Raw genomic sequence first — 12,892 nt, forward strand, 5'->3', positions numbered from 1 at the left:
GGAAGATCACGAGGTCAGGAGATCGAGACCATCCTGGCTAACACAGTGAAACCCCGTCTCTACTAAAAATACAAAAAAATTAGCCAGGCGTGGTGGCGGGCGCCTGCAGTCCCAGCTACTCAGGAGGCTGAGGCAGAAGAATGGCGTGAACCTGGGAGGCGGGCGTTGCAGTGAGCCAAGATCGCACCACTGCACTCCAGCCTGGCGACAGAGTGAGACTCTGTCTCAAAAGAAAAAAAAAAAAAAGAAGAAGAAGAAAGTGTGCCAAGAACTCCAAGAGCTCCAAAGGACCATACCTGTGGGACGGGATTACCCACAAAACCTGAAACAGGCCCTTGGACCCATCCTCATGAAAAAGATCACTGTACAAACATTTGCCTGCTGGGCTCTGCATGACTGTGCGTTTCAGTACAATCAGCTGGAGGTCCATTAACAGTGATTTTTTAAAAAGCCCTTAAATGATGGTCATCTTCTGTTCAGGTGGCTCCACACGCTGGGGTCCCATGTGCCTGAAGGTCTGGCCTCCCTGGTTACATGGCTGTGCACCTCCTGGGGGGACTTGGGGCTGCGTTTGCTTTCTTCCTGATGTTTTCTGTTAAAAACAAGAATCTTATTTCCTCTGTTGCCTAAGCTCTGCCTCACAGGACTGGTTTTATGTTTTAATTGCCTGCCAGAGTTTGTGTTAAAAGAAGATGCAACAACTATATCTAAGAACATTTTGGGGAAAGAAAAGTAACGTCCCTAATCCCTCTACCCTGAAATGACTCTTAGCTTTTCCACCTGGCCTATAGCAGCTGTGGGGGGAGATCCTTTCCTTTTTTCCCTCAATAATATGCTAGAAATATTTCCCTCAGCAATATGCTAGAAATATGTCAGGATTGGTTTTCTTTGTTGCCTCATAACTAATGGAGCCTTCACAACTGTCAGTGACGGCCTAGTGCCCCATTCTGTGGTTGCCCCATCATGTACCACGTCAGTGGGTATCACAGCGTTTAACGCTTTTCATCATGAGCTGATTTTGTTTTTAACGAGGGGTTAGTACTAGAACCTTCTATCCTGCTTGTCTGATGATTCCACAGAACACTCTGAATCCCAAATCAGGCTTTTGAAATTGGCATACTCAAATAAGTTGTGATGACCTCAGAAGGTTTATTTGACCTGATTTAACTGGTTCAACTCATATTAAGTCAGTTTTGGCTCCTATGTCTTAATGTTTGTGAAAAAGAAGTCTGAAGGTGGCTTATTCCAAAACGGAAAAAAAATATCAGGTATAGAAGGCTGGTAAGCAAGAGATTCTGGACAGCATCACTGGCTCCGGGGCTGTGAAGGTCACAGGGTTCAGTTTGGGCCAACACCAGGGGCAGGAGGCACTGTAGTTTGCCCAAGGGAAAAGGGGGCAGGGCTCGGGGTAGGAATCTGGAAGGCCCAAAGCCAGCATCACAGCATTCTTGTCTGAGCAGCCCTTGGAGGGCCCTGCTGCATTCCAGTGGGGGCCACCCAGCTCCTGAGAAGAAGGCCAGCAGAGTACGCTCTTACCAGCCAGGTCCCTCCTGCCAATGGCCACAAGGCCCTCGAACAGTGCTTTGCTGGGGTTCTCACCAGCCGTGGACACACCATGCAGCCAAATGAGCAGCATTCGGTGGCCATGCTCCTGATAGCTTCTGGTGCCTGAGGACAGGGAGGGAGGAGAGAGGGAGAAGGAGCCAATGGGGCCACTTGACCAGAGCGCCTGTCTATGCCACCCTGCACCGCCTCCTGAACATGCCCAGGTGGGAAGGAGGCCAAAAGCCTCCAAGGCCCTTCTCCCTGCTCCAGCCAAGCTCAGCCTGGAGATGGGTAAGGGGAGTGGAGGAGCAGCCTCTCAGATCGGGGGGAAAGGGTTTGTGTCTTGGTCTCTAGAACCTCCCCAGCCCCAGGCCTTCTCCTGAACACCCACTATACACTCTGTTGGTGTCACTCTGAATGGAGAAAGAATTGACATTCATTGTTGTGGTACCATGATGCACAAACTGTACACTTCACCTCTCTGGCTGCTCAAAATAATCTGTGTCTTGCATGATAGTGGTCCTAATTTACAGATGAGAATACAGCTTAGTCAGAGACGGAGCTGGCCATGCTCTTTCCCCTGCACTGGTGGTTCTCAGACTCAGCTGCTCCTGGGAAACACCTAGGGCCCATGTCACCCCCAGAGAGTCTCATGTACCTGGGTCTGGGTGCAGCCTAGGCATTTAATGGTTTTAAAGTTTCCTAGGTGGTTCCAACATACAACCATGTTTGGAAAATAACTGCCCACATGGCATGGCGTTAACATGCTATTCGGCTGGCTGTGATTCAGCTGGCTCTCCTGTGTTGGGGAAACAGATAGATGCTGGGCCAGGTCCATCAGGTCCAGGTCGCTCCATTTGCCCCTCTGACCTTCCGCATCCCTCCTGGGGCCCTCAGCAGGCATGTCCTCACGGTGCTGCCCTCGGTGTGGTGGCACTTCCACTTGACCCAGTGGTCTCAACACCATTTGTTAACGATCTCTGCCCCCACCACTGTAATGTACAAGTGCTTCTTTATCATATATGAAAGTTCTTATCTGCAGCAGCGTTTACTTTTGAACTCTGCCCTATTCCACTGATCAATTTGCATATTTTTGTGTCAGGAATCTCTCTTTTTTTTTTTCTTTGGGAGACAGAGTCTCACTCTATCCCTCAGGCTGGAGTGTAGTGGTGTGATTTCGGCTTACTGCAAACTCTGCCTCCCGGGTTCAAGCGATTCTCACGCCTCAGCCTCTCGAGTAGCTGGGATTACAGGAGCCCACTACCATGCCCGGCTAATTTCTCTATTTTTAGTAGAGACGGGACTTCACCATTTTGGCCAGGCTGGTCTCGAACTCCTAACTTTAGGTGATCCCCCACCTAGGCCTCCCAAAGTGCTGGGATTACAGGCGTGAGCCACCATGCTTGATCCAGGTATCTCTTTATGTAATTTTAATTTGGCTTTATAAAACGCTGAGTCTGCTTGGCTTAGATCCCCTTTATTGTTTTCCCCCAGAATGTTCACTTTTATATCCCTGTTTATTCTTCCAAATTGTAGAATACTTCAATCAAGTTTCAAAAATCTCCTATTTTGATTAAAATTAGATCAAATTTTTAATCGAATTGGGGAAAAACTGATATCTGTATGATCCTTTTTCTTGCCACAAATATAGAATGTCATTCCATTTACACAAATCATCTTTTAGAGTTGAACCATTATTGTTTTATTCGTATGTGTCATCTGTATTTGTCTTTTAGGTTTTCCAGATGAAACACACACACCATTGTAAATGGAGTCTCTTTTAAAAGATTCTCTATATATACTTTTTGCCCATTTAAAAATGGTTCATAGGAGTTCTGTGGTGTTAGTATATTTTCTATATTTAGCCATTTCCTTGAATTATTTAATTCTAAGATTTTTTTTTAGTTGATTCCTCTGGATGTCCTATCTATATTAAATATGCCATCTGAAATTAATAAGTCTCTCTCTTCCTTTACAATATTTACACTCCTTATTTCTATTTCCTTTTCATATCTTAGTGCCAGGGCCCAAAATTTCCATATAGATGTTGAATAATAGTGACAACAGCAGGCCCTCTTCTTTTTACCAAGAATGGTTTAGTTTAGGTGTAAACAGTGGGTATCAGTTTGGGCTGATTGGTGAAGAATGTGAAATTCACAATCAATGGAGAGGGAGAGGCAGAGTGTGCACCCCGTGCGGACGCCTGGAGGAGGGACAGAGCACCAGGTGTGTTGGGACCAGGCTGTGGGTTGCACAGGCCCTTTCCCTAGAAGCACAGAAAACTGAACACATTTCAGGTGCCCCACCCCTCCGCCCACTGGTTGCTTGGAGGGAGGAGAGGCAAGGTGCTACCTGTCCACTGTTGTTCGATGGCGTAGACATGCGCCTCTGTGAAATCCCAGGAATATGCCAGCTTCTTCCACTCACGGGGCTGCAGATGCCTGGAGGCCAGCCGCCACAGCACAGAACGGAGCTGCTGTGTTTCCTGCCGATGGTCCTGCTTAAAGGACAAGCTCTTCCCAGAGGGGTCACTGAGGTCCCTGCATGAAAGGTGGTCCTGTGGGGCAGATCCCAAAAGTGCAGAAGCTCTCCCTCATGATCCCAGACAGGGGCAATGCCGAGCAAAGGCCCCTATGACCCTCCTACCACCACTGCTGGGGAGCCTGGGAGCTGGAGTCAGCAAGGGCCAGGGGCTTAACGTCCTCTCTTCTGGTTTCTCACTCCATGCCTTGCCTTGACCTCTGGAACCCAAGTTGCTCCCACTGTGCTTCCACCCGGAATTCCTCTGCTCACCTTCCTGCCCCTCAACCTCATTGTCATAGTCAAAAGACCACCCATGTGCCACTTCCAGGGAGCCTTTCCAAATTCTTCCGGTCACCTGCCTCTTTCCTGTGTTCTTAGAGCATGGGTATCGGCAGAAGTACTCCGAAGCTTTGGCCAAAACCAGGCAGGGCGGGTATCAGATTTGCTGAATCACAACAGGTAGTAAAGGGTAGGATTACAAAATCCTTTCTAGCAAAGCAGGCAATGAAATTAGAGGTTACGAAAGAATTCTTTTTTTTTTTTTTTTGAGACGGGAGTCTCGCTCTGTCGCCCAGGCTGGAGTGCAGTGGCCGGATCTCAGCTCACTGCAAGCTCCGCCTCCCAGGTTCACGCCATTCTCCTGCCTCAGCCTCCCGAGTAGCTGGGACTACAGGCGCCCGCCACCTCGCCCTGCTAATTTTTTTTGCATTTTTTAGTAGAGACGGGGTTTCACCGTGTTAGCCAGGATGGTCTTGATCTTGTGACCTCGTGATCTGCCTGTCTCGGCCTCCCAAAGTGCTGGGATTACAGGCTTGAGCCACCGTGCCCGGCCGGTTACGAAAGAATTCTATCATAGCATACATGAAGCCCACAGAAGCCTAAGGCCCTCTAAAGGGAATGGATGCAGAGTTCTGGTTGTTAAGTTCAGGGTGAAAAAAATCACCCTGGTGTCTGCAATTCCAAAGCTTACATCATAGTCAACAGTCTCTGGCAATCACTGTGAGGTGAAGCTTGGTTCTCACCTGGGGTATTAAAAACTGGTCCCCTGGGGCAGTGTTTTCAGCCCCATCTGCATACTGAGACCATCTGGGAACTTTAAGAACCACTGATGTGTGGCCCCCACCTCAGAAATTCTACCTGAATTGGCCTGGGGGTCCAGGGGGGATTTGTGATTCTGACATGCAGCCACTGCCTTAGTGGTGAGGACCTGTAAAGCCTGAAGTGGCTTAGTACTCAGCACAGAGATGAATCAGTTAGTCCAACCCACAGTATTCACATTTTGGGATTATATTTAGGAATAATCTGTTTTATGTAAAGGGGTCATGTTTAAGGGAATCTAGCATATCAGTGGGAGAATATCTTATGATTCCTACTGAAATTTATCTACCAATTGATTTTGAAACTGATTTTTATTTAAAAGGGATAAGAGTTTACTAAGTTTGTAAACCACACTGGAATGTTTAAGATATTTGAGATTCTTTGTAGTTTTAGTTAATAGTCTTATTAGGATAATTTAAGAATTTAAGAAGCATTTGAAGTGCTTAAAAAGAAAATCTGGCTGGGCACGGTAGTTCAAGCCTGTAATCCCAGCACTTTGGGAGGCCGAGACGGGCGGATCACAAGGTCAGGAGATTGAGACCATCCTGGCTAATACGGTGAAACCCCGTCTCTACTAAAAAATACAAAAAACTAGCTAGGTGAGGTGGCGGGCGCCTGTAGTCCCAGCTACTCAGGAGGCTGAGGCAGGAAAATGGCATAAACCTGGGAGGCGGAGCTTGCAGTGAGCTGAGATAAAGCCACTGCACTCCAGCCTGAGCGACAGAGCGAGACTCTGTCTCAAAAAAAAAAAAAAAAAGAAAAGAAAAGAAAATCTGTTATATTAAGTTTATTTATTCAGTTTCAGTGTTTAAGGTAGTTTGACTAAGTTTAAACACAGGACCCAACATTACTCAAAAGATTTCCCTGAAACTGACTGGAAAAATTTACTAGTTGTATAGATAGAATAATAAGATTTATCAAATGAATTTTAAAGTTTAAGAAAAAACTAGGGGCCGGGCGTGGTGGCTCAAGCCTGTAATCCCAGCACACTTTGGGAGGCCAAGACGGGCGGATCACGAGGTCAGGAGATCGAGACCATCCTGGCTAACACGGTGAAACCCCGTCTCTACTAAAAAATAAAAAAAACTAGCCGGGCGAGGTGGCAGGCGCCTGTAGTCCCAGCTACTCGGGAGGCTGAGGCAGGAGAATGGCGTAAACCCGGGAGGCGGAGCTTGCAGTGAGCTGAGATCCGGCCACTGCACTCCAGCCTGGGCGACAGAGCGAGACTCCGTCTCAAAAAAAAAAAAGAAAAAACTAGGTTTTTAAATGTATAATTTAGCAGATTCAATACAGATGCCCCTCAACTTATGATGGCATTATGTCTTGATAAAAATATCATAAATTGGCCAGGCGCGGTGGCTCACGCCTGTAAACCCAGCACTTTGGGAGGCTGAGGTGGGTGGATCACAAGGTCAGGAGATCGAGACCATCCTGGCCAACATAGTGAAACCCCGTCTCTACCAAAAATACAAAAAAAATTAGCCGGGCATGGTGGCACGTGCCTGTAGTCCCAGCTACTTGGGAGGCTGAGGCAGGAGAGTCACTTGAACCCGGGAGGTGGAGGTTACAGCGAGCAGAGATCGCACCACTGCACTCCAGCCTGGGTGACAGACTGAGACTCTGTCTCGATAAATAAATAAATAAATAAAATATATATATATATCATAAAAGTTGAAAATGCATTTAATCTACCTAACCTACAGACCATCATAGTTTAGCTTAGCCTACCTTACATGTGCTCAGTACACTTACATTAGCTTATAGTGGAGCAAATCATCTAACACAAAGCCAGTTTTGTAATAAAGCGCTGAATATCTCATGTCATTTATTGAATATTATATTGAAGTGAAAAACAGCATGGCTGTACGGGTACTGAAAGTACGGTTTCTACTTAATGTGTATCGCTTTTGCGCCGTCATAAAGTAGAAAAGTCATAAGCTGAACCGTTGTAATTGGGGACCGATTGTATTAACTTTGAAAGCTGAAGTAAATGCAAAATTATTTTCTGTATATAAAAACAACCCCCAAGGACACCAGAAAACTCCCTACCTCCATTTGCTAACTGGAATAGCAAACATTCTGCCACTCCTCTGTCCCAAGTCCACAGGAGACATTGCTAATCAATCCCAGCACACTTACTTCTGGCTCAGAAAGTTGCCTGAGCATGATATCCCAAGCAGCAGTTCAATCACCTAGAGATGGCATGAGATGGAACCACCTGCCATCTCTTTTTCACACATGTCCATATGCATTCATGCATGCATGCATTCGTCAGCTGGAAGCTACAGCAGTGTCCAGCAGTATCTCCACGCTGGCATGGACCTCAGTCTGCCTTGTTTCAGCATGTTTGGACACTTGCCCATCACCAGATCCTCACAAACAACTGTGGTAGCATACAAGGGAGTGATTACCACCCACTTGGAGCCTGAGGGACCCAGAATTGGTCAGGACTGGAATTCAAAGCCAGCTCCATCTGGAGCCGAAATCACTCCCTTTCCAATGAGGAAAGATCAAGGGTGAGGCCTCCATACCTTCTCCCATCTGTAGAAACGATCTGCTTTTATGATCATGTCCACCAGGCTGACATGGTTGCTGCGGGCGGCCACTGCCAGGGCAGTTTTTCCCTGCTGCAATTAAGAGGCAAGAAGAGAAGCCCGAGTTTCTACAGAAGGGGTACAAAAGGGCCTCTAGCACTGAACACAAACCCTCCTGCCCACAAGAAGTGCTTTCCAGGCCGGGTGTGGTGGCTCAAGCCTGTAATCCCAGCACTTTGGGAGGCCGAGACAGGCAGATCACGAGGTCACAAGATCAAGACCATCCTGGCTAACACGGTGAAACCCCGTCTCTACTAAAAATACAAAACAAAACTAGCCGGGCAAGGTGGCGGGCGCCCATTATCCCAGCTACTCAGGAGGCTGAGGCAGGATAATGGCGTAAACCCGGGAGACGGAGCTGCAGTGAGCTGAGATCCGGCCACTGCACTCCAGCTTGGGCGACAGAGCGAGACTCCGTCTCAAAAAAAAAAAAAAAAAACCAAAAGTGCTTTCCAGCAGTCTACACTGAGAGCAGAATGATCTTCTGGTTTTCTGGGCATGATGGGGATATGGAAAAGTCACAAATAGAATAAAGCAATAGCAATACATAATTCCAATGACCATCTCTTATGTTTCTTTAGAAATTAGGAAGCTTTAGAGCTTATGAAACTCAGCCCTCATTAACTCTTCAACATCCCCTGTGAAATTGGGGTTCCTACCCACTTTTCAGATGAAGAAACCAGAGCCCAGAGATGGTGGCTTGGTGGGTTTTTTGTTTGTTTGTTTGTTTTTTGTTTTGTTTTTTTGATACAGAGTCTTGCTCTGTCGCCTGGGCTGGAGTGCAGTGGTGCGATCTTGGCTCACGGCAAGCTCCGCCTCTCGGTTCACGCCATTCTCCTGCCTCAGCCTCCCGAGTAGCTGGGACTACAGGCGCCCCACCACACCCAGCTAATTTTTTTGTATTTTTAGTAGAGATGGGGTTTCACCGTGTTAGCCAGAATGGTCTCGATCTCCTGAAGTCGTGATCCACCCGCCTCCGCCTCCCAAAGTGCTGGGATTACAGGCATGAGCCACCGCGCCCGGCCTGAAGGCTTGGGTTTATCATGTCACTTTTGCCCACCTCCCATCGCGCCTCCTTTTCTCCAGGCCTCCCAGACAGTTACCTCCACAGACCTGCAGTGAGATGGGAAGCTCCCCTTCACATCTGGCCAGCTGCCCTGGTGCCTAGCTGAAAGCAGGGAGCCCCCTCCTAGGTCCAGCTTCAGGATCTGATCCTGGCCCCCAGCTCTACCCCACACCATCCCAGGCTGGCCTCGCTGAGTCACATGTGCAGGTGCCCCTCTCCCCATACACCTGTGACCTCCCAGCCTCATACCAAGTCTTTGGCTCTTCTGAGAACACTAGCACCCGTGGAAATAGCTGTCACAGTGAGCTGGGAAGCTTCCCCACACCCGGTCCCACATGTAGGGGTTGCTGGGCAGTACTGTGGGCAGTACTTCTACTCCCCAACCCTACCAGGTGACTCAGGAGGTCACAGTCTGATGGGGGCCATAAAGGAGAAAGCAATCATTTCACAGGCCTATACCAGAGAGCGGTGGGCCAAGGCTGAGGGACCTTAGTAGAGAGAGGGGAAGGTGGTCAGGAAGGCTTCCTGGAGGAGATTGCATTTGAGCTGGTATAGAAAGGATGGCAGCCCTTGAACACCCTGAGAGGGAGGAGGGAGGGGCATTCAAAGCAGGGTCTCTGGCAAAGGGGGAGCCATGAAAGCCTGAAGCGAGGTAGGTTGTAAGCAGAGGTACCTTATCTCTCAGGTTTAAGTCAACCCCAGCAATGAGGAGCATCTCCGCTATGTCCTGCCAGGCGTGCTCTGCAGCCAGGTGAAGGGGCGTCTGCTGCCTCTAGGGGAGAAGCCAAGGGAACAGGTAAGTGAAAAGCACATGGGGTGGCCCGCCACCCTAAGTCAACCTCCACAATCATCCTAGTATATTTCTTCTAGTCTTTTCTTTAATGCAGAATGTTTTTAGTTTGTTGGTTTTACATACATGACATCATCCTATATGTACATTTTACATCTTTTTTTACCCCAACATGACACTTTTTGTGTACTATAAACTCTGATAAAGACCATTTTTGATAACTCCATAATAGCCTATTTGTGTCTGTGCCATAATTTACCTAACCACTTCCCTATTATTAAATATTGAGGCCATTTTCAAAGTGAAGACTGATAAATAATACTGCAGTGAATATCTCTGTGCATGAGCTTTTAATATGTTTCTCAAGGCTCAGTTTCCAGCAGTGCTCATATGTATCATTTAAAGGTATATGATATATTCTGCCAAACTGCTTTCGACTCCCAGTGGCTCTGTAAGCCATGCCCTTGCTGGTACTGAGAATTATGTGGTTGGTGGGTAGATTATGGGGACAGGATTTAAAAGGGCTCTTTACCTGATCACAGCTTCAGGAATCAGAGGCCTCTTTTTTTTTTTCTGAGACAGAGTCTTGCCCTGTCACCCAGGCTGGAGTGCAGTGGCCAGATCTCAGCTCACTGCAAGCTCCGCCTTCCGGGTTCACGCCATTCTCCTGCCTCAGCCTCCCGAGTAGCTGGGACTACAAGCGCCCGCCACTGTGCCCGGCTAATTTTTTGTATTTTTTTAGTGGAGACAGGGTTTCACCATGTTAGCCAGGATGGTCTCAATTTCCTGACCTCATGATCCACCCATCTCGGCCTCCCAAAGTGCTGGCATGAGCCACCGCACCTGGCCCAGAGGCCTCTTTTTACACAAGACTGCCTCAGTCGCCCCTGCCCTGGGAATTTTCCCTAAGGAAAAAAAGCAATGAAAGGAAAAGGTTGAATGTAAAAAGATATTCACTGCAATGTTATAGATCATGGCCAAAACTTGGGAACACCCAAAATGTTCAAAAGAGAAGAATGATGAACAAAACGATATTCCCTTCAACAACTATTTAAATTACCTTTTAAAAGCTAAAAAAAAAAAAAAAAGCAATTCCTCAACTCTGGGCCATGCTAGGAGACCACAGCCAAGCCCGCCAGCCTGGGAGGGTTTCCAGAAGCTCCCTGGGGCCCGGAAGGTCTCTGTAGCCACTTACATTGTCCATGGCATTCAAGTCACTGTGAGAGTTGATGAGGAGCTGGACCAAGGCAGGGAAGTTGTGCCTCACAGCGAGGTGCAGAGGAGAGGCACCCTGCTGTGGGAGGAGATACACGGATCAATCGATGAGTCCCTCCCAGGACTGCCCAGCTCCAGGCTGGTGCTGGGGACAGGAGGAGGGAAGGGTATAGTGCTTCTGGGTTTGGCCCTTTTAGCTTCTTGGCTGACATGGATGGCCTTAGGCAATTAAGGTCCCAAAGCTTGAATTCCTGGAGCTCCAAACTGATCCTCTAGATGGGTGAGAGTCTGAAGAGCCAAGGGGGAGACCCTGCTGTGTCAGGAACTCACCATGTGACCTCGGGCAAGTCATTTCCCTTCTCTGCTACTCTTCATCTGGCAAGTGAGGTTTACCATGGTCCCTCCTAGCAACAATACCTGAAGATTCTCTGACATCTCATTTAATCCACACATCAACCTAGGAAGTATATAGGGATGGTGTTCTTATTAGTATCTTCATCTTACAAACAGAAACACTGAAGTTCAGAAAACTTAAGTGACCAAGGATACATAGCTAATAGGAACTGTCTTATTGGGCTTTCTACTCCCACTGCGTCCGCACCCCCAATACCTAGGTACCTAGTACCTGATAACTGTTTGTGTAGAAAATGAATGAATGAGAGCGCCAGCTGGGACCAGAAAAGATAATCACTCCAAGTTCAATTCTCCTTCAACAGTGGAAGACACCATCCTCAATAGTCTCCTGTGGCCCCCTGAGTAAATGACAAAGAGGGGATACTCCCTCCTCTCTAGGTGATATAGTGACACACATACTGTGGAATAGTACAAGGCCAATAAAATTGATGTTAGAAACGAATACTTATTATGGAAAACATCCTCATGTATTGAGCTATAAAAGGGTTACAGAACAGAATACACACACACATAAAACAAAAATGACCATTATTGCCATTACTAATTTAGGCCAGTGGGTATGCAGTGTTATCAATATTAGAAAAGAAGATCTGAACAAAAAATTATTTGAGACATGTAATTGTATATTTACAAAGAGCTCGCACAGTTGCTCTGTCTTACCATGTGATGCCTCCCATCATGTCACAACACAGCAGGAAGCCCCTTACAAGAGGCTAGTACCATGTTCTAGGACTTTCCAGCCTCTAGAACCATGAGCTAAATAAATCTCTATTCTTTATAAGTCACCCAGTCTACGGTATTCAGTTATAGCAACACAAAATGGACTAGGACACCTTTCCCTGCCAAAAATCCTAGTAGAATGAAGTCATATAGAAGACAAAAATACTCTTCAGTAGCATTCTTGTATTGAATGCTTATGAGAAATGACATATAATTTTAAAAAAGATATTCTAGTCACAATGACAGCCAAAAAATATAAACTAATTATGAAGGATATAATTAGAAATGAATAAGACAAAGGTAAACCAAAGCTATATAACATCACTTAGGGATATAAAAGAAGACATAAAGAAATGGCAAGGCCAGGTGTGGTAGCTCACACCCGTAATCCCAGTACTTTGGGAGACTAAGGTGGGAGGACCACTTGAGCCCAGGAGTTCGAGATCAGCCTGGATAACATAGTGGGACCCCGTCTCTACAAGAAATTTAAAACAAAATTAGCTGAGCATACTGCTGCACACCTGTAGTCCCAGCTACCTAGGAGGCTGAGGCAGGAGGATTGCTTGAGCCCAAGAGGACGAGGCTGCAGCGAGCCATGATCCTACCACTGCACTCCAACCTGGGCAACAGCATGAGACCTTGTCTCTAAAAAATCTATCTATCTAGGCTGGGTGCAGTGGCTTACGCCTGTAATCCCAGCACTTTGGGAGGCGGAGGCGGGCGGATCACGAGGTCAGGAGATCGAGACCATCCTGGCTAACACGGTGAAACCCCATCTCTACTAAAAAAAAAATTACAAAAAATTAGCCGGGATTGGTGGCGGGCGCCTATAGTCCCAGCTAGTCAGGAGGCTGAGGCAGGAAAATGGCATGAACACGGGAGGCGGAGCTTGCAGTAATCTGAGATCACGCCACTGCACTCCAGCCT

At 47.2% G+C, this 12,892-nt stretch overlaps 1 protein-coding gene across 3 annotated transcripts in view; it reads right to left on the bottom strand.

Annotated features, from left to right (window-relative positions):
* Positions 1-250: 250 nt before the first annotated feature.
* The window catches only part of ANKDD1A (ankyrin repeat and death domain containing 1A), a 42,594-nt gene continuing 29,952 nt past the window's right edge, over positions 251-12,892 (bottom strand). For 2 of the 3 annotated variants that reach the window (XM_033189768.1, XM_033189766.1), the window contains 6 exons: positions 10,812-10,910; positions 9,500-9,598; positions 7,698-7,793; positions 3,898-4,102; positions 1,537-1,668; positions 251-592 (listed from right to left, as the gene is read on the bottom strand). In XM_033189768.1, the coding sequence (XP_033045659.1) occupies positions 531-592; positions 1,537-1,668; positions 3,898-4,102; positions 7,698-7,793; positions 9,500-9,598; positions 10,812-10,910 (693 nt within the window). In that variant the 3' untranslated portion in view covers positions 251-530. The remainder of the gene's footprint in view (positions 593-1,536; positions 1,669-3,897; positions 4,103-7,697; positions 7,794-9,499; positions 9,599-10,811; positions 10,911-12,892) is intronic. The other variant, XM_033189767.1, reaches the window with a different exon arrangement.

Source organism: Trachypithecus francoisi, unplaced genomic scaffold (genome assembly GCF_009764315.1).
Source record: "Trachypithecus francoisi isolate TF-2019V2 unplaced genomic scaffold, Tfra_2.0 Lachesis_group3, whole genome shotgun sequence".
Taxonomy (NCBI): domain Eukaryota; kingdom Metazoa; phylum Chordata; class Mammalia; order Primates; family Cercopithecidae; genus Trachypithecus; species Trachypithecus francoisi.